This window comes from Xyrauchen texanus, chromosome 26, assembly GCF_025860055.1.
Source record: "Xyrauchen texanus isolate HMW12.3.18 chromosome 26, RBS_HiC_50CHRs, whole genome shotgun sequence".
Lineage (NCBI taxonomy): Eukaryota > Metazoa > Chordata > Actinopteri > Cypriniformes > Catostomidae > Xyrauchen > Xyrauchen texanus.
Window position 1 is genome coordinate 1,428,496 of NC_068301.1, and position 24,816 is coordinate 1,453,311.

Here is a 24,816-nt window from a genome sequence, read left to right on the forward strand (position 1 = left end):
TTTACATTCTCATCCACACTAGAACAGCATTTTACCCCAGCATACTCTAGAACCGCTTACGTTAGAAAACAATAATATCACGAAACTAAAAGCTAACTGATTGTAACTGCTGTAAAACAATTTAGAAACCGTAAAAGTGTCTGAAAATGTGACTTGACTGTGTGTTTGAGTGCGAGTCTTGCAGCTATTAGGTGAAATTGCTCTTTAGGTTTTGTGTAATAGCTGTGACATTTACCACAAACCTGCTATTAAACGTTTGCCATTATTACCTGTGAATAAATGAGACTGATCTTTAAATTCTCTCTCGTTCTTCATCTTCCTGTGATGGTCATTGAAATGCTTCGTTCTGCCCGTGTGGCCGTAGTGTGATGTTAACACATAGAGCTGGACCATTATATAAAAGAGACTCAGAGTCTTATGATATGCTAATCCACAGGTGTGTGTGTTTGATCAGCTCAAATGAGGGTTTTGTTTAGGATGTCCAGACAGAAACCTCATACTGCTTAATAACAGATAAGCCTTTCAAGAAAATGTCCTGGTCATATTTAACCCCTAATCGATACAAAACAACATATTATGATATCTGAGTGTCCTTGACACTCTGTCTGTCCGTCTGTAGGATGAGTGTCGGCTGCAGATGGAGGCGCAGCGCATCAGTCTGTCTCAGATTCACGCAGCTCAACTGGAAGTGCTAAGAGAGAGCTTGTTTGCACAGACGCAGGAGCAGCTGCGCATCCGAGAGGAGGAGCTGTGGGACGCACATGCCCATGAGCTGCTGGATTTGCAGGATGAGTTGAAGAGAGAGCAGCAGGGGGTCAGGGGTCAGCACACAGGTCAGTGGGATGTCACATCAAACACGTCTGAATGTTTCAGATGTATTATTAAGAGTCCCATCGACATAAGAGAGAACTATATTTTCAAACCGCTTTTATTCTTACACTGCTTTTAAGAGTACTCTTTAGTTTCTAAACAGAACATTTACATGCGGAGACATCACACTATTCAGATGAAATCAGGCAGTGAAGCATTGTACTGAAGTGTTCAGCTGCCGTCTGATGGGTTCATATCAGCCTGTTCTCACTGGACCCCAGCGGTGTCTCTCTCCTCTGTGATGTTTTATGTAGATCTCAGAGCTGTTTAAGGTGTGCTTTGAACAGGCTGTATCTTTTACTGTACTATATGTAGTGTGAAGCCTGATTCTGTCCCTGATTCAAATCATATTCTAAATCATCAATCTCTGTTTCTGAAATCAATCGTTCCGATTTCAGTCAGAAACGGAAGATTCGCGATTCGGAATCTGATCCGATTTCAGTCAGAAACGGAAGATTCGCGATTCGGAATCTGATCCGATTTCAATCAGAAACGGAAGATTCGCGATTCGGAATCTGATCCGATTTCAGTCAGAAAGCGGAAGATTCGCGATTCGGAATCTGATCCGATTTCAGTCAGAAACGGAAGATTCGCGATTCGGAATCTGATCCGATTTCAGTCAGAAACGGAAGATTCGCGATTCGGAATCTGATCCGATTTCAGTCAGAAACGGAAGATTCGCGATTCGGAATCTGATCCGATTTCAGTCAGAAAGCGGAAGATTCGCGATTCGAATCTGATCCGATTTCAGTCAGAAAGCGGAAGATTCGCGATTCGAATCTGATCCGATTTCAGTCAGAAGCGGAAGATTCGCGATTCGAATCTGATCCGATTTCAGTCAGAAGCGGAAGATTCGCGATTCGAATCTGATCCGATTTCAGTCAGAAGCGGAAGATTCGCGATTCGGAATCTGATCCGATTTCAGTCAGAAACGGAAGATTCGCGATTCGGAATCTGATCCGATTTCAGTCAGAAACGGAAGATTCGCGATTCGGAATCTGATCCGATTTCAGTCAGAAACGGAAGATTCGCGATTCGAATCTGATCCGATTTCAGTCAGAAACGGAAGATTCGCGATTCGGAATCTGATCCGATTTCAGTCAGAAACGGAAGATTCGCGATTCGGAATCTGATCCGATTTCAGTCAGAAACGGAAGATTCGCGATTCGGAGTCTGATCCGATTTCAGTCAGAAAGCGGAAGATTCGGCGATTCGAATCTGATCCGATTTCAGTCAGAAACGGAAGATTCGCGATTCGGAGTCTGATCCGATTTCAGTCAGAAACGGAAGATTCGCGATTCGGAGTCTGATCCGATTTCAGACAGAAACGGAAGATTCGCGATTCAGAGTCTGATCCGATTTCAGTCAGAAACGGAAGATTCGCGATTCAGAGTCTGATCCGATTTCAGTCAGAAACGGAAGATTCGCGATTCAGAATGTGATCTGATTGTGAATCATGATTCCTCTGTCCGTACAGAGCTGAACGAGTCGTCTGTCCAGCAGCTTAAGTCAGAGTTTCAGGAGCATTCAGCTCATCTGGAGGAGAGTCACCGGCGGGAGATCGAGCATCTGAAGATCTGCTATCAGCAGCAGATGGAGGAGAAACAGGAGCGTTTCACAGCGGAGATTCTCCTGCTGCAGCAGAGACTCCAGGAGCTCACAGGAGCAGAGGAACACTTCAGGTACCAGATAACCTTCATAATAGCAGTTCTTTCATTAATGCTGTTATTGTTCAAGGAGTTCAAGTGAAGTTGCTTTCAGTCGCTCTGTGGAGTTTTAATAAAGGCTCGTCACATTTAATTTGCTCTGTCAGATTTATGGTCTCACACAGTCATAATTCAGCCTAGTGAGAGGCCAGTGTGTGTGAGAACGAGACAGTCCAACTTTAAACATTAACCAGTGGTCAAAAGCTTCTCAGACTCTTTTACTCTTTCATGTGGAAGATTTCTGATTCGAAACTGTAAAAACAAATGCAGGCACACAGCGGCTCACGTATAGCTGTGAGTGTCTCTTCTGTACTTTGTAGTTTCTGTAGCTGTTTCATAAATGTTAGATGTTGTGTTTAAACTCATACTGAATCCCAGAGCTGCTGTCAGACACATCAAACTCTCAAATATCACTTTAAAGTGTTCGGTTCTCTCACTCAGCTGAGAGAAATGCAGACACTTCTCCTCTCATGTCCTACTAACGGCTGTAATATGAGACATTGGACCATTTGGGAGAGTGTTTATGAACACTGGCGCTGTACTGACCTCTACTGGATGCAACAAAATCTGCTTTCTTCTGCACATATTCTAGTTCGGTCTGGAGGAAACAACTGACTGATTTGATGCTACTATATCTGTGGCTCAATGTGGGGACAAATGATTCTTATGAACTGGATCTTTGTAGTGAATCAAAAACAGACACTGTGAACAGTGTATTCTGATTCCCGAACAAATGACTCTTATGAACTGGATCTTAATAGTGAATCAAAAACTGACACTGTGAACAGTGTATTCTGATTCCTGAACGAATGACTCTTATGAACTGGATCTTTTTAGTGAATCAAAAACGGACACTGTGAACAGTGTATTCTGATTCCTGAACGAATGACTCTTATGAACTGGATCTTTTTAGTGAATCAAAAACGGACACTGTGAACAGTGTATTCTGATTCCTGAACGAATGACTCTTATGAACTGGATCTTTTTAGTGAATCAAAAACGGACACTGTGAACAGTGTATTCTGATTCCTGAACGAATGACTCTTATGAACTGGATCTTTTTAGTGAATCAAAAACGGACACTGTGAACAGTGTATTCTGATTCCTGAACGAATGACTCTTATGAACTGGATCTTTTAGTGAATCAAAAATGGACACTGTGAACAGTGTATTCTGAGTCCTGAACGAATGACTCTTATGAACTGGATCTTTTTAGTGAATCAAAAACGGACACTGTGAACAGTGTATTCTGATTCCTGAACGAATGACTCTTATGAACTGGATCTTTTTAGTGAATCAAAAACGGACACTGTGAACAGTGTATTCTGATTCCTGAACGAATGACTCTTTTGAACGGGATCTTTTTAGTGAATCAAAAATGGACACTGTGAACAGTGTATTCTGATTCCTGAACGAATGACTCTTTTGAACGGGATCTTTTTAGTGAATCAAAAACGGACACTGTGAACAGTATATTCTGATTCCTGAACGAATGACTCTTTTGAACGGGATCTTTTTAGTGAATCAAAAACGGACACTGTGAACAGTGTATTCTGATTCCTGAACGAATGACTCTTTTGAACTGGATCTTTTTAGTGAATCAAAAACGGACACTGTGAACAGTGTATTCTGATTCCTGAACGAATGACTCTTTTGAACTGGATCTTTTTAGTGAATCAAAAACGGACACTGTGAACAGTTTATTCTGATTCCTGAATGAATGACTCTTATGAACTGGATCTTTTTAGTGAATCTAAAACATTACAGTGTAGTCCGATCTTTAACTTGTTGTTTAGTTTTTATATGCATATTTTCGGACATTATTCCTCCTGTGAATATTAAAGTCATACCACAAAGTTGTTTATTAGACTAGAGAACAGAAAACCTTTGCTTTCCCAGAAAATACATAATTTTGTAATTAATTCTGCTAGTGTATTTGTAATAAAACATTTGAATGCTTTCATGTAATTGTTCTGTATATGTTTTCTGTGATTGTCTCTGGTTTATGAGGTCAGTGATTTCTGGTGCGGTGACCTATATCATGATGTGACGTTCACTCGCTCTTCGTGTTTGTTTCAGCGTGCCGAGCGTCTGTCAGAGCCGGGCGAGAGATGAGCAGCATGAACCCGTGCAGGTCAGTTTTACCTCTGTGATTTCTGTAAGTTTGTATCATATTCTTGATCTATTAAAGCGCTGCTGTGTGTTTAAATGGAGAGATTCAGTGCGAGTCAGTGAGCCCACGGCTACGAGCCGTCCTACATCAAACGCGAGTGACGTTACACAACATGTCCTGTGTGAAAATCCCTCGTCACGCATGAGTGGACACCTTCATCTCTTTGTCTTTCTATCATCAACTGTCTCTTATATTCGTGTACAGATCATAACAGTGTCACTCAGAAATATACAAACCTACTTGATGAGATGGAATAAAGGCGCAGAAGCAAGAGATGTGAGGAGGGAAAAGAGTGATCGTTTTGTGTTGGGAGAGACTTTTGAATCTCTGGAGAAAACAAGAGCTCAATTTATATCACACCATCAACCGTGAGACATGATTCTGTCACACACACTATCCTCTGTGAGCTTGAAACTGACTCCGCCCCCTCTCTTTCTCCTCTTTCTTCCCATAATCTCTGTGGTGTCAGGACGAGGAGTCTCTCTCTGTAGATGCTGAAGAAGAGCTGGTGTCTGCAGGTCTGTGGCGTGAGCTGCAGGCAGTGCAGGAGGTCCCGTACGAGAGCTCGTGTGAAGAGGTGACTGATCTGGATGTGGAGAGAGATGCTCAGATCAGATCTCATCCTGAGGAAACACATCTCACACACTTACAGGAGAAACATCATCAAGAGCTGCTGGTGCAGGAGATCGCCAAGGTGATCATACACACCTGGAATTCACTCATTTAAGATGAAAAAATGTCTTCATGTACGGCTTTACCGTAGTTTCACCTCTTTTTATTTTAGTCAGAAAACAAAAATTAACACATTCTCAGTTTCACACCTTTTTGAAATTCATGATTTACAAATTTTGAAGATTTATCTTGAAATCACAGATTTGGGATTATAACAATTTTAGTCTTCAATTCATGAATTTTAAAATTTGTCTTTTAAAGATTTATGATTACAATTTTTTTTACGTGAATTCACGGATTCATGATTTGAAATGTTGAAAACGGTCTAATTCATGGTTTCATTATTTACACTTTCGAAGATTTATCTTGAAATCACAGATTCAGGATTTTAACATTTTGTCTTGAATATATTAATAATGTTTTTTGTCTTTAATTCAAAGATTCCAGATGTAAAAATGTAACCTGAATTCACAGATTCACAATTTTAAATGTTGACAATTGTCTAATTCATGGCTTCATGGTTGACATATTTTAAAATTGGTCTTGAAATCACAAATTCAGGATTATAAATTCATGTTTTGTATTCATGAATTTAAAATATGTCTTTAATTCAAAGATTTATGATTTATTTATGAACAAATTTGACTTGAATTCACAGATTCATGATTTTGAATGTTGAAAATTGTGTAATTCATTGCTTTATTATTTTACATTTTTAAATTTTGCCTTGAAATCACAGATTCAGGATTATCAGATTTTTTTCATAAATTCATGGATTTTAATTTAGTCTTTAATTCAAAGATTCATGATTTAATATTTTAACTTAAATTCACAGACTCCTGATTCAAAATGTTGAACAATTATATAATTCACGGCTTCATTATTGATTTTTTTTTTTAAAGATTTGTCTTGAAATCACAGATTGAGGATTATAAATTCATGTTTTGAATTCATGAATTAATTTTTTCTTGAATTCATGAATGTTAAAATATGTCTTTTAATTCAAAGATTTATGATTTTAAAATTTGACTTGAATTCACAGATTCAGGATTATCTGATTTTTTTCATAAATTCATGGATTTTAATTTGGTCTTTAATTCAAAGATTCATGATTTTAAATGATAAAGGTCATCATGAATTGTCAGCTTGATGGTTTTGTGTTTTTGTATGTCAGGTGATTGTTCAGATGTCGGTTGAATTCGCTCAACAGACTGAACTCCGCCGCATCAGTAAACAGACCCGCGAGACGAGCGCCGCCGTACAGACTGACGACACTGAAGAAGAAATGAGGAGAGAGTCTGAGGGGAGTCCAGACGAGAGCGTTACTGATGATTGGTCTGATTCTGTTACCGTGATGAAGTCTCCGAGATGCACACAGGTGAGTTTACAGTACGGTGGCTCATGTGGGTCACACAGAATAAATCATTTGCCGAGTTTTAAAACACTGTGCTTTATGGATTATGTTTGTTGTAATTGTTAGGATTCAGGACTGGGTCATCATGCATCTATTTTAATTTCATGTGTGTTATATAGAGCTGTATGGACAGCATGGGTTTCAGTACTAAAGCTAGTTCTCAAAGCTCTGATTCATTCTGTGACTGTAACAAGATCAGTGTGTGTGTGTGTGTATCATCTCTGTCATTTTGTAGCATTGAATCCCTCTCAACTCACATTTACCGCATGAACACACACACACGCACTCTCATACACACAATTTTGCTCCAGCGTGTTTTTGACGAGATGAGACTGAGCACATTAGTTAACTGCTGAAGACTGAACTGTAAAACACTTGACAGGTTATTGTGATTCATATAAAGATGAAATAAATGAGACTTCAGCTTCTCTGTAGAGCATATATCAGGAGCTTTGAAGATCTGCAGGGACGTTAATGGCATGAGGGATATGTATAGTTATTATTACGGTAGTCATTTTATTGTAATAATCTTTTTATTGATTATTGTGGGTATTTTATTGATTCCTCACATTTACACAACTTTTGCTTAGAGATGCACCAATATAGGGTATATTTAGCTGAGAAATGCACTTTTTATGAATTTAAGAATAGACTTTTGTCTGATACAGTTTAATGGCTGATATTATAACTTAAACTATAGTTTTATCTGTTTTGAAATCACATGATTTAAAACCCCTTAAACTTGGGTCCAAAAGGGGGTGCTATATAGTGGAAAAAGTTTACGCTTAAAACGTTAAAGTCTCTGTATACATAAGCGCAAATAAATGTTATGCTTAAAACGTTAAAGTCTCTGTATACATAAGCGCAAATAAATGTTATGCTTAAAACGTTAAAGTCTCTGTATACATAAGCGCAAATAAATGTTATGCTTAAAACGTTAAAGTCTCTGTATACATAAGCGCGAAAAGTTTACGCTTAAAACGTTAAAGTCTCTGTATACATAGCACGAAAAGTTTACGCTTAAAACGTTAAAGTCTCTGTATACATAAGCACGAAAAGTTTACGCTTAAAACGTTAAAGTCTCTGTATATATAAGCACGGAAAGTTTACGCTTAAAACGTTAAAGTCTCCATATCCATAAGCACGAAAAAATGTTACGCTTAAAGCGTTAAAGTCTCCATATCCATAAGCATGAAAAAATGTTACGCTTAAAACGTTAAAGTCTCCATATCCATAAGCACGAAAAAATGTTACGCTTAAAACGTTAAAGTCTCCTTATACGTAAGCACGAAAAGTTTACGCTTAAAACGTTAAAGTCTCTGTATACGTAAGCGCGAAAAGTTTACGCTTAAAACGTTAAAGTCTCTGTATACATAAGCGCGAAAAGTTTACGCTTAAAACGTTAAAGTCTCTGTATACATAAGCGCGAAAAGTTTACGCTTAAAACGTTAAAGTCTCCGTATACATAAGCGCGAAAAGTTTACGCTTAAAACTTTAAAGTCTCCGTATACATAAGCACGAAAAGTTTACGCTTAAAGCGTTAAAGTCTCCGTATACATAAGCGTGAAAAGTTTACGCTTAAAACGTTAAAGTCTCTGTATACATAAGCACGAAAAGTTTACGCTTAAAACGTTAAAGTCTCTGTATACATAAGCACGAAAAGTTTACGCTTAAAACGTTAAAGTCTCCGTATACATAAGCACGAAAAGTTTACGCTTAAAGCGTTAAAATCTCCGTATACATAAGCACGAAAAGTTTACGCTTAAAACGTTAAAGTCTCCGTATACATAAGCACGAAAATTTTACGCTTAAAGCGTTAAAGTCTCCGTATACATAAGCACGAAAAAATGTTAACGCTTAAAACGTTAAAGTCTCCGTATACATAAGCACGAAAAAATGTTAACGCTTAAAACGTTAAAGTCTCTGTATACATAAGCACGAAAAGTTTACGCTTAAAGCGTTAAAGTCTCCGTATACATAAGCGCGAAAAGTTTACGCTTAAAAGCGTTAAAGTCTCCGTATACATAAGCGCGAAAAGTTTACGCTTAAAACGTTAAAGTCTCCGTATACATAAGCGCGAAAAGTTTACGCTTAAAACGTTAAAGTCTCCGTATACATAAGCACGAAAAGTTTACGCTTAAAGCGTTAAAGTCTCCGTATACATAAGCACGAAAAGTTTACGCTTAAAACGTTAAAGTCTCCGTATACATAAGCACGAAAAGTTTACGCTTAAAACGTTAAAGTCTCCGTATACATAAGCACGAAAAGTTTACGCTTAAAACGTTAAAGTCTCCGTATACATAAGCACGAAAAGTTTACGCTTAAAACGTTAAAGTCTCTGTATACATAAGCACGAAAAGTTTACGCTTAAAATGTTAAAGTCTCCGTGATACATAAGCACTAAAAAGTTTACGCTTGAAACGTTAAAGTCTCCGTGATACATAAGCACGTAAAAGTTTACGCTTAAAACGTTAAAGTCTCCGTGATACATAAGCACGAAAAAGTGTTACGCTTAAAACGTTAAAGTCTCCGTGATACATAAGCACGAAAAGTTTACGCTTAAAACGTTAAAGTCTCCGTATACATAAGCACGAAAAGTTTACGCTTAAAATGTTAAAGTCTCTGTATATATAAGCACGAAAAGTTTACGCTTAAAATGTTAAAGTCTCCGTATACATAAGCACGAAAAGTTTACGCTTAAAATGTTAAAGTCTCTGTATACATAAGCACGAAAAGTTTACGCTTAAAACGTTAAAGTCTCCGTATACATAAGCACGAAAAGTTTACGCTTAAAACGTTAAAGTCTCCGTATACATAAGCACGAAAAGTTTACGCTTAAAACGTTAAAGTCTCCGTATACATAAGCACGAAAAAATGTTACGCTTAAAATGTTAAAGTCTCCGTATACATAAGCACGAAAAGTTTACGCTTAAAACGTTAAAGTCTCCGTATACATAAGCACGAAAAGTTTACGCTTAAAATGTTAAAGTCTCTGTATACATAAGCACGAAAAAATGTTACGCTTAAAACGTTAAAGTCTCCGTATACATAAGCACGAAAAGTTTACGCTTAAAATGTTAAAGTCTCTGTATACATAAGCACGAAAAAATTTTACGCTTAAAACGTTAAAGTCTCCGTATACATAAGCGCGGAAAAAGTTCTCTTCTGGCGCTTCACTTCTGCATTTATGTTACCTAAAATAACTAAATAAGGCCTGAAATCATTCACATTGAACATTAGCACCCCTAGAGGTAATTGGGTAGAAATATTTATATGAAAATAAAAGTTCTTCTCATAGCACCTAATTGGACAAGACATATATCAAATGAAAGCTCTCATTTTCAGAAATATGACTGTACAGTTAATTTCCGAATGAAAGATAGTTTGTAAGATCTTCAAAAGTATCACAAAGTGAAATATGATTTCTGGAAGTCATCAAATACAAACATTTATTTTATGATCTGATAACTGCTGCTGTAAGCCCCAAATATCTAAAAACTTTATATCTGCTTTATCCTTAGGGAGTTCTCTAAACAATTATCCACTATTTACTTGTGTTGAAAAACATATGCCATCCAGAAGGAAAAGCATGCAGAACAAATCAGAGATAAATCTTTTAACCTGTGATTAATGAACTTATCTGTAGGTTTTTAGTACACAGGGCCGATCAAGAAGGTTAAGAAAATGTTGCAGCAGTGTGAACAATGTCACAAGCTTTCAAATATGGCATCGTAATTTAAGAAAAAAGGACTCTAGGGGTCTCAGATCGACCGTCTCCCCTCGTCTGTGCCACTATTGTGGCCAGAAAGGAACAGCCCATGCTGCCGACTGAAATGAGTAGAGAGGAGGGGAGCAATAATGATCACATGTTGCTTGTAACCGCTCTCGTTAAATGCAGAAATTACACACTCCTTTCGCGGCCCGTCTCTGTACCGTGTCTCTGCATGAAAAGGGGAAGCAGGTAATCGCCACTGAGATGAGTCGCCGCACACTGAATTTGAAAGCACACATCACAGCCAAAGGGTCAAAGATTTCAGACCATAATAAACAAATAAAATGATAAATGTCTCTCTGACGTGCGCTGATGGCACATCCACTGTTCATTTACCTAGTCATTCATGTTTAATTGTAGGTCTGTTTTTATTTAAACCACCTCAGCTGCAAGTTTAAAGTTAATCCCTAACTGAGATTTAAATAAGAGCCACAGGATTAAAGTTCATTCAGATTTACTGTGAAGTTTAAATCAGGATCAAATCAATGGTTAAAATGTAACCCTGATTATTTTTAAATGAGTTTTAAAGTTTGATGCAACAAAATGATTTGATAAACCTTGATGTCATTTAAATTTAAGATGAATCCTGGTTGGTGCAACCTACCCTGAATGTCTATTTTTGAGGAAAAAAAAGAATAAAAGAAACCTTGATATTATTTATCAGACCATTGCTTGCAATAACTTAAAATCAATGGCCCATAGTGATCTGGACTCTCTGATGAAAACACACTTCATTTTCTAGCAGTTTTGAGTCGTGAGCTGGTAAAGATCGATTTAACACTGAATCAACTGACTCCACAGTCTTCTGATGAAGAACACATCTGCAAAACTGAAGAAGAAACACACGAGGATGGAGATGATGATGATGAAGAAAGTGAAATCCCATCAGAGACACAGTTTGATGAAGATGATAGTGAGATGTTTAAAGAGGAGCAGGAGGACCGAAAGATCCCTCCAGAGCTGCCTGATGATGATGATGAAGATGAAGATCAGTGTGGAGTCGTACTTGCACAGGAGATTTGTTCAGAGCTCATTCAGCAGGAAGAGGAACACACTCGTGTGCTGGAGGAGCTCAGATCATCACACACACAACAGATGGAGGTTTACCTGGAGCAGAACACACACCTCATCACACAGATACACACACTCAACCAACAGCTGCTGCAGGTGTGATGTTACCTGTGTGTGTGTGTGTGTGTGTGTGTGTGTGTGTGTGTGTGTGTGTGTGTGTCTGATCTGAGTGGAGTGTTTTACTCTTCCTCTTCCTCTTTACCTGTGTCTCTCTCTCTCACTCACACACACACACACACATTGATTTTATGTTTTTAAAGAATCATTATTAACAGCGAATTTTAGTCCAGGACTGGGATTAAAAACAACATGAAACCACAATCACGTATGAATCAGTCCACAAAACATTTTCTCAGTAGCGTTGTGGAGTGTCAAGGTGGTCTTTGGCAAACTTCAGGCATGCAGAAATTATTTTGTTGGAAAGCAGTGACTTCCTCTGTGATGTCCTTCCATGAGCACAATACCTGTTTAATGTTTTCTGTATATTAGACTCATAAACAGAGATGTTAACCAGTTCCAGTGATTTTTTCAAGTCTTTATCTGTCACACTAGGGTTCTGTTTTACCTCATTGGGCATTCTGCAGTGTTCCCTTTGAGTCATCTTGACTGGACAGCCACTTCTAGTGAGAGTACCTATAGTACTAAATCATCTCCATTTATAGACAGTTTGTCTAACTGTGCACAGATGAATATCTAACGGACACTTCTAGTGAGAGTACCTATAGTACTAAATCATCTCCATTTATAGACAGTTTGTCTCACTGTGGACAGATGAATATCTCATGGTCACTTCTAGTGAGAGTACCTATAGTACTAAATCATCTCCATTTATAGACAGTTTGTCTCACTGTGCACAGATGAATATCTAACGGCCACTTCTAGTGAGAGTACCTATAGTACTAAATCATCTCCATTTATAGACAGTTTGTCTCACTGTGGACAGATGAATATCTAACGGCCACTTCTAGAGAGAGTACCTATAGTACTAAATTATCTCCATTTATAGACAGTTTGTCTAACTGTGGACAGATGAATATCTCATGGTCACGTCTAGTGAGAGTACCTATAGTACTATATCATCTCCATTTATAGACAGTTTGTCTCACTGTGGACAGATTAATATCTCATGGTCACTTCTAGTGAGAGTACCTATAGTACTATATCATCTCCATTTATAGACAGTTTGTCTCACTGTGCACAGATGAATATCTAACGGCCACTTCTAGTGAGAGTACCTATAGTGCTAAATCATCTCCATTTATAGACAGTTTGTCTCACTGTGCACAGATGAATATCTAACGGCCACTTCTAGTGAGAGTACCTATAGTGCTAAATCATCTCCATTTATAGACAGTTTGTCTAACTGTGGACAGATGAATATCTAACGGCCACTTCTAGTGAGAGTACCTATAGTACTAAATCATCTCCATTTATAGACAGTTTGTCTAACTGTGGACAGATGAATATCTAACGGCCACTTCTAGTGAGAGTACCTATAGTACTAAATCATCTCCATTTATAGACAGTTTGTCTAACTGTGAACAGATGAATATCTAACGGCCACTTCTAGTGAGAGTACCTATAGTACTAAATCATCTCCATTTATAGACAGTTTGTCTAACTGTGGACAGATGAATATCTAACGGCCACTTCTAGTGAGAGTACCTATAGTACTAAACCATCTCCATTTATAGACAGTTTGTCTAACTGTGGACAGATGAATATCTAACGGCCACTTCTAGTGAGAGTACCTATAGTACTAAACCATCTCCATTTATAGACAGTTTGTCTAACTGTGGACAGATGAATATCTAACGGACACTTCTAGTGAGAGTACCTATAGTACTAAATCATCTCCATTTATAGACAGTTTGTCTCACAGTGCAGAGATGAATATCTAAGCTCTTCTGAGATCTTTTTTGCGAGGTATGGTCCATGTCAGCAGATGCTTCTTGTGAATGAGAAACTCAAAATGTTTGAGTGCTTTTTATAAGTCAAAGTAGCTCTAACCCACACCTCCAATCTCGTTTCATTAATTGGATGCCAGGTTTGCCAACTCCTGACTCTAATTAGCTTTTGTTGATGTGATTGGCCTAGGGGTTCACATACTTTTTCCAGCCTACACTGTGAATGGTGTTTTTTATATGTACAAGAACAATACAACAGTTTGTGTGATATTTGTTACTTCAGATTGTGTGCTCATAATTGTAATGGATGGAATACATGGAATTTGTACACTTTTCAACTGCAAAAATAATGATAAAATACATTTTGTAATATTCATATTTTGTATTGAAATACAACCAAATTAATCATAGTCGAATAGAGAGCTTGTGAATCAGAATCAGGAAATCTGTATCATACCCAGCGCTGATCACGACACATTTGACTGTTGTAATGTGTTGTATTTGAGTGAAAAATCATCTGTTTAGATTTTTTAGATCTGCATGATGTTTTTGTGCATTTGCAGTGATCTCTCTACAGCTCAATGTCATGTGTGTAATATTTGAATGTGATTTTGTATCTGTGTGTTTGAAACAGAGAGAAGAAGAGCTGCAGCAGATGAAGGGCGAGACACAGAGAGATCAACAATCATATCCTTGCATGCAAAACAGAAGCACACAGACAGAGCAGGTAATGTCAACAGTGAAGTGTCTCTGGCGACAGACTCCGCCTTCAATTTATAAAGTATTTACTGGATAGTCTACTGTAAACACTACACTGATGTTGCATTATGAACACAGTCTTAATTTGTACATAAAAAAAACTTGACTTTTGCTTTCTGGCTCATTTGCGCTTCCTCCTCTGTGCCATGAGGTGGCATCTGTCTCCAAAGCAACCGTTGCCTCAGGTGCAGCTATGCACTGTTCTTGTGTGTTTGGATAAGACTGTGTGTGTGTGTGTGTGTGTGTGTGTGTACGGGAGCCGCAGCGCTGGCCTGACTGTCAAACAACAAACACATCTGAATTAAAAGCATTGTTTTACATGAGTTTACAGTGACTGAAATAACATGACTGTTTTTTATCTGCTGTTTCTCTGCTGCCTGTGCATAAACTACAGAAGACAATGGAAGCAGAGGTGATGAAGGGCAGAGGTCATGAAACAACTGTGACATCACAGTCATCTACACAAGATTCAGAGCTCTCATCTGATGTCATCACTACAGAGAGGTGAGACAATAATGATCATTTCAGACAGACAGACAGGTAGATAGACAGACAGATACATAGGAAAATAGAAAGATAGACAGATAGAAAGACAGACTGACTAACATACAGGTAGATATACAAGTAGACAGACAGACAGATAGAAAGATAGACAGACAGACAGATGGGTAAAAAAGAAGACAAACAGACAGATATATATGTAGATAGATAGACAGACAGACAGATAAATAGGAAGATAGACAGACTGATGGGTAGAAGAGCAGACAGATAGATAGATAGATAGACAGACAGACAGACAGACAGACAGATAAATAGGGAGATGGACAGACAGATGGGTAGAAAAACAGACAGATTGACAGACATCCAGATAGAAAGACAGATGGACAGACAGATACATAGGAAGATAGACAGTCAGACAGATTAGTAGACAGACAGACAGATAAATAAATAGGAAGATAGACAGACTGACAGATAGATATACAGGTAGATAGATAGATAGACAGACAGACAGACAGACAGATAAATAGGAAGATAGACAGACAGATGGGTAGAAGAGCAGACATACAGACAGGTTGATAAATAGGAAGATAGACAGACAGATGGTAGAAGAGCAGACAGACAGACAGACAGACAGATAAATAGGAAGATAGACAGACAGACAGACAGATAAATAGGAAGATAGACAGACAGACAGATGGGTAGAAGAGCAGATGGATAGACAGACAGACAGACAGATAATTTGGAAGATAGACAGACAGACAGATGGGTAGGAGAGCAGACATACAGACAGACAGATGGATAGATAGACAGACAGACAGACAGATAAATAGGAAGATAGACAGACAGATGGGTAGGAGAACAGACAGACAGATGAATTGATAGACAGACAGACAGATAAATAAATAGGAAGATAGACAGACAGACAGATAGGTAGAAAAGAAGACAGACAGACAGACAGATATACAGATAGATAGATAGATAGATAGACAGATAGATAGATAGACAGACAGACAGACAGACAGACAGACAGATAGATAGATAGATAGACAGACAGACAGATAGATAGACAGACAGACAGACAGACAGACAGATAGATAGATAGACAGACAGATAAATAGGAATATAGTCTGACAGATGGGTAGAAAAACAGACAGATTGACAGACATACAGATAGAAAGACAGATGGACAGACATATAGGTAGATAGACAGGTAAACAGACAGATACATAGGAAGATAGTCTGACAGACAGATGGGTAGAATGACAGACAAACTTACAGACAGACAGACAGACAGACAGATAGATAGATAGACACACGTATGGATAGACAGTCAGACAAAAAAAACTCACAAGAGATAGATAGATATAAATATGTCAGTGTAACTGTCAATATGTTTAGTTGTGTCAGTTTTCTGTCTCTCTTTCAGGGATTTGTTGCGTAAGGCGAACAGTCGCTTGCGTCAGGTGCTGAGTGACGTGTTGAAGACGACGGCAGCGGCAGAGGAAACTATCGGCCGTCATGTGGAGGGAATCCTGGAGTCCAGCAAGAGTCAGCTGAGAGCCACCTGGAAGAAGATCCCATCTGAGGGATTCAAACCAAACACACTGACACCAGGACCTGCAGGAGGTCAGGCGCGCTTCAACACTCAGTTCAAAGTGTGCAGATTTAACAAGAGATTCTATTGAAGGAAGTGTTATTTAACTGTGCAGCCACAGAGCCAATAGTGAAGCTGATGAGTTCATAGCAGATGACAGGATGTTTTTTATGTTTTGATCTGCTCTTGGAGGAGCCATTCTCGATCCTGTCTGTCTTGTTTGTCCTTTTCTATTGTCTCTTTTTTCCATAGAGATGTTTTGTGTACCGTTGAGCTGAGGTCATGTGACTATGGGTGTGTTACATGATGTGAAAGTTAAATGCTGTGCTCTGAATATCTCATATCATGTGCTTAGCTTGCTTTGAGCTCAGATGGAAGATGAGACATACACACTATCCCTAACTTAACACCCAAATCACACAAAAGATTCTGAACGAAACTAAACGGCACATATTATTTCAGATCCCATGAGTTCACCTGTTCTGCGGCGCTTTATTAAGTGTTCATCCACTGTAAATCACATGTCTTATTTTGAAAACAACAAACGCTTCTCTTGGTAGAATGTTTAGCAGTTGTGTTTGCTAAATCAAGCATCACATTACTATTGTGCTCAGAAAAGATCAAAGGCAGTGACATTAATTCAAGTAATTATTGTTGTTTTGATGACACAGTCTTTCATCAGTGACCCAGTTAAGCACTTTTGTCCTGTACACAGACATGTCCTCTGAGAGGTTCCATGGAAGTGAGACGGGCGCTGATGACATCAGCGTGTTTTCAGGGGAGACGGATGAAGGACTGGAGATGTTGCAGAAGATCCCGGGGGTGGAGCTACAGCTGCAGGAGGCGGAGCTTCAGCTGGAGAGGGAGGAGTATCTGATGAGCATCAGCACACGACTGCAGAGCGCTGTGGAGAAACTGCTCATCACCATCACCGAGACATCCACTCAGGTACGGCAAGAGTAGAGGGACAAATGAAACATTTTGCAAGTCCACAGTCCAAGTGTCCACTTGCTTCACAAATATTATATTAAGGTTCATATATGGGAGTTTCTTCAAACTTCATGTTGAAATCTGTTCTTCTAAATAAAAATACACATCTGGGACGTTTTCATTTTTTTACATGAAGGCTTCATTAAAACTGACTTGGAAACTTTTTATTTTTTGGTACTTTTAAAATGTCTTTTATGTATAGATTTGACTGTTTTAGTCTTGTCTCAGTCCCAGATTTGTTTTACTCACAGACAAAAAATAACATTATGACCAAAACTGAACAAGTGCTTTGAAGTTAGCAGATAAACATATGTTGCTTATATGCTGCGTTTTCGCTTATAACTTCATGAAAACTAAACTGAAGATAAAATATCACATATCATTATTTAGAGTCTGTGATTATCTTTCAATCGAGTCCACACACAAGATAATCAGATGTATAGATCATTAGATAATCCACATGAAGCACAATGTTACATATGACCACCAGGAGATGGCGCCAAATACACGACACAGACTCAATGATGACTCAAATGACACAGAATGAAACTCATTCTGTGAAATCTCATGACTAAAATCATGTCTGCATGCTATGCAAACCTTTAGTCATTGTTGTGTTTGCATGTGTAATTAGTTCTTATGTACAATTATTATCTTTTATGTGTTTGGAGATGTTTTTGGACACTATTATATATTATTTTTGTTTTGCTTTGTCGTATCAACACAAAATGTTCTCAGTTACAGTTGACACGGTTGAAAACAAATCTAAAGCAGTTTTTTTATTTTATTTTGAGTATGCCACTGAAACAGGAAATCTTTAAAAACACCCTCAGATCTTAAAGGTTTAATTTTTAAATTGTTGGATTCAGGCCTAATTCACACACTGTCAATGACAACATGAACATGGTTAAGTCATATTGAGAGTGTATGTTGTTTAAACTAAACCTGCTATTGTTTATATTAGATGATCTCTCCCGTGAGACATCAGAGCTCACACTAATACTCACAGGACACAAGGTCTGTATAGTGGGCGGGGCCATTCACACCGGTTGCTCTTATATACCAACAGATTTGCATTATAATTCAGTCTCCATAGCAGCAGCTTACAACGCCCTTATGTTCACCCATTCTACCGCGTGTGTGTGTGTGTGTGTGTGTGTGTCGTGTGTGTGTGTGTGTGTGTGTGTGTAAAGTAAAAACCTTGTTTTCTAATTTATTTATTTTTTAGAGTCTCTCTGTTCTTCTGTCCCTGGTACAGATTAACATCTTGACTACTTAATTCAGCCGTTTTACGTCAATGTTGATATTATTAGAGATACAATTTACAAATTAACATCCTGACATCCTGATCAACTTGAAATGTGAGGAAATATGAGATTTTGAAATGACAACAATGAAATGTCTTATGCTGACACATGTTAAGTTCATGTGGGTGAATGTGAATATTTCTGGGTCATATTTCACCTCAAAATAAAAAAATTCACAAAGAAAAAGTTTATTTATTTTTTGCATTGTGACTAATTTGTTATGACACTTAAACATATTTACTATATGTAAATATATATATATATATCCATCCCCTAAATCCTTCAAATAAATCAGATTGCAATTGCAATTAAATTATATGATGCTAATATTTAAACTTAAGTATTTATACATCATGGTAGCATTTCTTTTAATGCCTTTAATTTATGCTGATTTAAATAAAAAAAGTCAGAGTTTTTACAGTGTTTTTACTGTAATATACAACAAATAAATAAAAATGACTGCATTACCTCATATTAAAATTATTGTTGAGAATAGAGGTCGACTGATGGTGGATTTTGCCAATACGTTAACAAAGGTGGTGTGAAAGTCAGATAACCGATTAATCAGCCAATAGTTCTTAAAATCCAAATATAGAATGTCAAAAACTAATAATTATTTATTTACTTTGGCGGGAAAAGATAAAGAATGAATTATAAATGAATAAATAAAAAATCCCAATAATAACCAGAAAAAAATCAGATTTGGTGCATAACGGGGGACTTATAAGTGTAAACAAGCCCGAAACACACCAGGGACTCTTATTCTGAAATGAAAAAATGATAAAAACTATCAAGAACTATCAACATATATTTGTTACGATAACCGATATTTTCAAAAAGCAACTATCGCCACCAATTAATCGGTAAAACCGATATACTGGTCTACCTCTAATTGAGAATAATATCTATATATATAGAATGTAAAAAATTATTTTTGTATTTTTACATTTTTTATATGGCGCTCAATGACAAAGAGTTCAAGATGAATAAAATCCCAGAATGCATTTTTGTTCAATAGAAATCCCGATAATAACCAGAAAAATTAAGATTTGGTGCATAACACGAGACTTAAGTGTAAACAAGCCCGAAACACACCAGGGACTCTTAATCTGAAATGAAAAAAATGTACTTTGCCGATAACCGATAGTTCCAAAAAGCAACTATTGGGACTGATTAATCGGTAAAACCAATATATCGGTCCTCCTCTAATTGAGGATAATGGGAATTACTCAGTAGTAAAACGGCCATATGCATTTGCAGTAACATTTCGCATGACTTTAAGGAGAATTGGAGAGGATTTGATTAAATGTCATGAAAGTAATTTTGCAGTGCTAATTGTGACCCGGGCATGTTTTCGTGAGATTCAACCAAGCACTTTAAGCCAGGCTGGTACTTAAGCCCATTTTAAGCACATATAAATCAAGTGTTTGAGGTCAGTCAAAATATGTTCATTACCCCAATAAAAAAACTAAAAAACATTTTCATTAACCTAAATGACCAAATTGACAATCATCTGAAGCAATTACAGGTGCTTAAGTGTTGAAGTAATTTTTAATATTGGCTTAATGTCGGGGTGAGGGGTGTGGGATCTTCAAAGTGAATCGTGTAATGGCTTGTTTAGGAATGAAGGTTTACGTTAAGTTGGCGTGTAGGAGGAGTTTTTGATCAATAATGTTTGTTTTGGGGTGCCACTCGACGAGTCATTGATGAGAATGTAATTACTCAAGTGGAATGAAATTGGCAGATTCCACTGAATTCGTTTGATTTAGTGAGCTTTAAAGTGTCTTGTCTTTAATTATTTTGTGCTGGAATGCAGTCGGACTGGCTCAGGCAGGGTGCGGGAGGGCGTGCATGTTAAAACAACCTGTCTGCTCACCTGCAGCTTTTGAGTCACGCCTTTTATGGCTACGTAAGCTGCACATGTCTTCAAACCAGGAAGTGCATGCTCACTACAGTGCCTGAATGTTTTGAGAGAGAGAGAGAGAGAGAGATGATATCCCCCCCAGAGTTACGCTGTGGTCTGTTCTCACCCCCGGCTCCCTGTCAGGTCGAGCACTTAATGAGGCCCTGCATTTTCCCAGTGGAGCGTTGCCACGGAGCCATGGAATTGTTAATGAGTTTCCATCAGGACTAACTGAGCTCTAATCTGAGAGAGAGAGAGACACGACAGCAAGCTCTGGTGGTTTTACAACTCCGTCTCACACTAGCTATCCTGTTTCAAACTGGTCTGGATTGGATTACATGCCACAGGTTGCACTTTTGAGTATTTAACTGAGATTGGCAACCCTCTTGAACGACGTCTTCACTGTTGTAGTAGGTGTTTTAAAAAGATTTGATCATTTACCTGACGGACCATGTGAGACCTCCCATGTGTTTACATGGAGAAGACACTTCCATAGAGACTGTTGCTGAGCGGTGTGACAACAGTCACTCTACTTTCTGCACAAATCTGCCTGGAAGCTGCTTCAAATCACAAGAGAAGAAGAAAACCGCTCCGCAATGGATTCATATAGGACGTATTGGAATTCTCTAAAGGACACCTGGGTGGAAAGCCAGGATCAGGATATTTACGAAGTGGAATCGCGCATCCCGTTACCGCGACCCTTCCCCCTCACCAGTTTTCTCCACGAGAAGAACGCCGTGGTGGTGCAAACGCAGATTTCACATGTCAACCACCGAGCTAATGGTCATCTTCTCAAAGTTGTGTCAAAAATTTCCCTACCCACTCCTCCGTACACCGTAAGTGCGATCGGACCCATTCAGAGGTCACAGCGGTGTTTGTTGCTATCTGTATACGTGAGAATGTCATTGTTCTTGCTAGTGCATGTAGTATTTGAACTTTGGTGTTATAGATTGAGAATCATGGAGAAAGGTGCTTGTGAAGGATTTACAGTGTTGAAGCAGTTTAGTGACTATGTGTTTTAGATAAGAGTTTTACCACTTAGCTCACGACACTGTCAACACAAGCAACAGCTTTTGTACACGTTGACTTCGGTGTAATAAGATTCCTGGGTGTGTTTCTGTGTAAGAAGTGCTTTGTTTAAACTCTGGTAACTGGAGACCAATGACACTATTACATATTGATTATAAAATCCTGCCTTTTAAAACGTTTCCTTTAGTTTCACTCTTTTTCACATGATACCCCATAAACATTTAACCCCATAAAGACCATCAAATGCTCTCAGGACATTACCTAATAATATGCCTGATTAGTGTTGTTAGTGTTACTATGTAATTGTGGTTTTTAATTTGTGTATTATAACGAGGTTCCCTGCTACCATACATGCGTGTAGTATGCAAGAATTGATGTTAATGTTTAATTGAAGTCTCAGTAAAGACTCATTATTATTAACAGAGATTTTACATGTACATGTGATCGTGTCATGTCAATGTTATTGGTACTATGACAAGGAAAACTCCCTTATGAGGCGGGAAATGTGCAGGATTCTGTGGAATGGATTTAAACATGGGAAAATGTGCTAATATAATGTTCTGGACTCAATACAAGTTAAGCTCAATCAACAGCATTTGTTACATAATGTCAGTTATTATAGAAAATTATTTAGATTTGGAAAAAAGCAAAAATCGTGGTTGCAGTAAATGCTAGGGTTTGCTTAATTTTTCCATGTGTCTTTACGGCTTGCACAAAGTCAAGTGCTCCAGTAATCTCTTTTGACTGCGAGTCTATATGGACGCATTTGACACATATGCATTACAACTGTTACGCTTTTGGACCGTCAACACCAGTTGCATGCGCCAACGACGCACAAAGTCACTACATGAGGAAAACAGAAGTATATTTTGGATTTAAGTCATGCACGTTTGAAGTACATAAGCAGTTTGTTAACAGTGGTTATTTTTGTTGGTTCAGTTTGTTCAGCTTTAACACTTTAAGCTTGAATAGGCTTGCAAGAAAACATATGCACAACTACAGTCTTGAACAACACAAAGTAGGTGTCGTTTGAAAGTTTAGAAGCGCTACTTTCCAATGCATGTGACATTATGACCAAAACTGAACAAGTGCTTTGAAGTTAGCAGATAAACATATGTTGCTTATATGCTGCGTTTTCGCTTATAACTTCATGAAAACTAAACTGAAGATAAAATATCACATATCATTATTTAGAGTCTGTGATTATCTTTCAATCGAGTCCACACACAAGATAATCAGATGTATAGATCATTAGATAATCCACATGAAGCACAATGTTACATATGACCACCAGGAGATGGCGCCAAATACACGACACAGACTCAATGATGACTCAAATGACACAGAATGAAACTCATTCTGTGAAATCTCATGACTAAAATCATGTCTGCATGCTATGCAAACCTTTAGTCATTGTTGTGTTTGCATGTGTAATTAGTTAATATGTACAATTATTATATTTTATTTGTTTGGAGATGTTTTTGGACACTATGATCAATTATATTTGTAACGCTATAACTTTAAGTTTTTAATCAGTTTTAAGTTTTTCAGTGACACCTTATTTACACCCAGAGATACTGTATATAGTGTCAAATAAGAAAAAAAGTAAATTTATGGCTCAATATTTTATGTGTTTTTTCTTTACAATGATACCAAACACTTGATTCTCCTTGTTTGTTTGTTTGTTTGTCGAGTTATTAGCCTTTAATTTGGTTATGCTACTGAAACAAGAAATCTTTAAAAACAGATCTTAAAGGGTTAAACAACTTTACAGCTCAAATAATTCACCAATTTTAACAGAATAATGTAAGTGCTTTTATAAAATTACAAGCTTCACATTTCTGCCTTTAAACCCTATAAGTGTCTCACTGGAACACACATTTGTGCTTTTGTATTTTTAAAGAAAAGGAGGGACGAGTCAAAATGAATATTTGGGGCGATCATTATTATGCCACAAATGTTGTTGATTGAGCTGAACATTTATTGAACCCAGAATTATGTTTTAATGAATGTTCTCTCTATTAGCTGGAACATGCACACGTCACGCAGACGGAGTTGATGCGAGAGAAGTTCAGGCACAATGAGGAGATCGAGGAGCTTCTGGGCAGACAGGAAGAGCTTCAGGAGCGTCTCAGTGAGGAGGGTCGAGCGCGAGAACAGCTGGCACTGGAGCTGCACAAGGCTGAAGGTGTGTGTGTGTGTGTGTGTGTGTGTGTGTGTGTGTGTGTGTGTGTGTGTTTGAGGATGTAAGGAGGATCTGTGTTGTCATCATGTGAGTGTGTGTGAAAGAGGAGGGATGTGTTTACTTGAGACACAAAGTAGTATTTGATGTTTGTGTACATGTGTTGACAGTTACACCCAGAAGTGCTGTGACCGCTGTCCGTCTCTACTGATGTCCTCAGTGCAAATTACTCTCCAGACATGATTACCTGAAACAAACACTCCTGTCTCGAACTCTGCTGAGTTGTCTATATAGGCAGCTACTTTCTTAAACAGCGGTTCTCTGTCTGCATTATTTTTTACTGGTTGGTTTGTCATGTATACATGCGACAGATGAACGACTTTGGCTGTTGTGTCAGAGACAGTCAGTGACAGTGGTGGCTGGTATGTCACACACTGAGGCCATCATTATTCCTGGGTTGTCAGTTTTCGGCTCTTTTGTTTTCTTGTGTGTGTGTGTGTGTGTGTGTGTGTGTGTGTGTGTGTGTGTGTGTGTGTGTGTGTAAATTGTCGTATTGTAAATGTTAGCATGTGCGTTCCTCATAGATTCCAACAGTTTGTTGTTAATTGGCTACTTAGCACTAAAACCGAACGCCCCATCACAGTACGTGAGCACATCTTTGATAACAGTGTATTACGAGCTCATCCATGTGTGCTTACAATTAAATGTTTATTTTTTATTGTTGTTTTTAATCAACAACTGACTGTAAACAACAGAAAGGGTATTAAAAAAGACATTATTGAATGATATATTGATCTGTGGATCTTGTTTATGGACATGAACGAGTTAAACAACTTTTACTCTCCACACGCAGTGAAATGAGTCTGTGCTACTCAAGAGACTACTCAATCACTGCCGAGTGAAATCTGAACATTTGCTAGCCAGTGGCTAATCATAGCCATTAGTCCTATAGCCAGAGCTTGACAC

At 38.0% G+C, this 24,816-nt stretch overlaps 1 protein-coding gene across 1 annotated transcript in view; it reads left to right on the forward strand.

The window, feature by feature from the left end:
• The window catches only part of akap9 (A kinase (PRKA) anchor protein 9), a 135,828-nt gene that overhangs the window by 47,377 nt on the left and 63,635 nt on the right, over positions 1-24,816 (forward strand). The window contains exons 10-20 of the mRNA XM_052093451.1: positions 620-833; positions 2,348-2,552; positions 4,656-4,710; positions 5,219-5,443; positions 6,596-6,799; positions 11,409-11,774; positions 14,220-14,312; positions 14,739-14,848; positions 16,272-16,471; positions 17,155-17,387; positions 23,694-23,856. Coding sequence (XP_051949411.1) covers positions 620-833; positions 2,348-2,552; positions 4,656-4,710; positions 5,219-5,443; positions 6,596-6,799; positions 11,409-11,774; positions 14,220-14,312; positions 14,739-14,848; positions 16,272-16,471; positions 17,155-17,387; positions 23,694-23,856 — 2,068 coding nt within the window. The remainder of the gene's footprint in view (positions 1-619; positions 834-2,347; positions 2,553-4,655; positions 4,711-5,218; positions 5,444-6,595; positions 6,800-11,408; positions 11,775-14,219; positions 14,313-14,738; positions 14,849-16,271; positions 16,472-17,154; positions 17,388-23,693; positions 23,857-24,816) is intronic.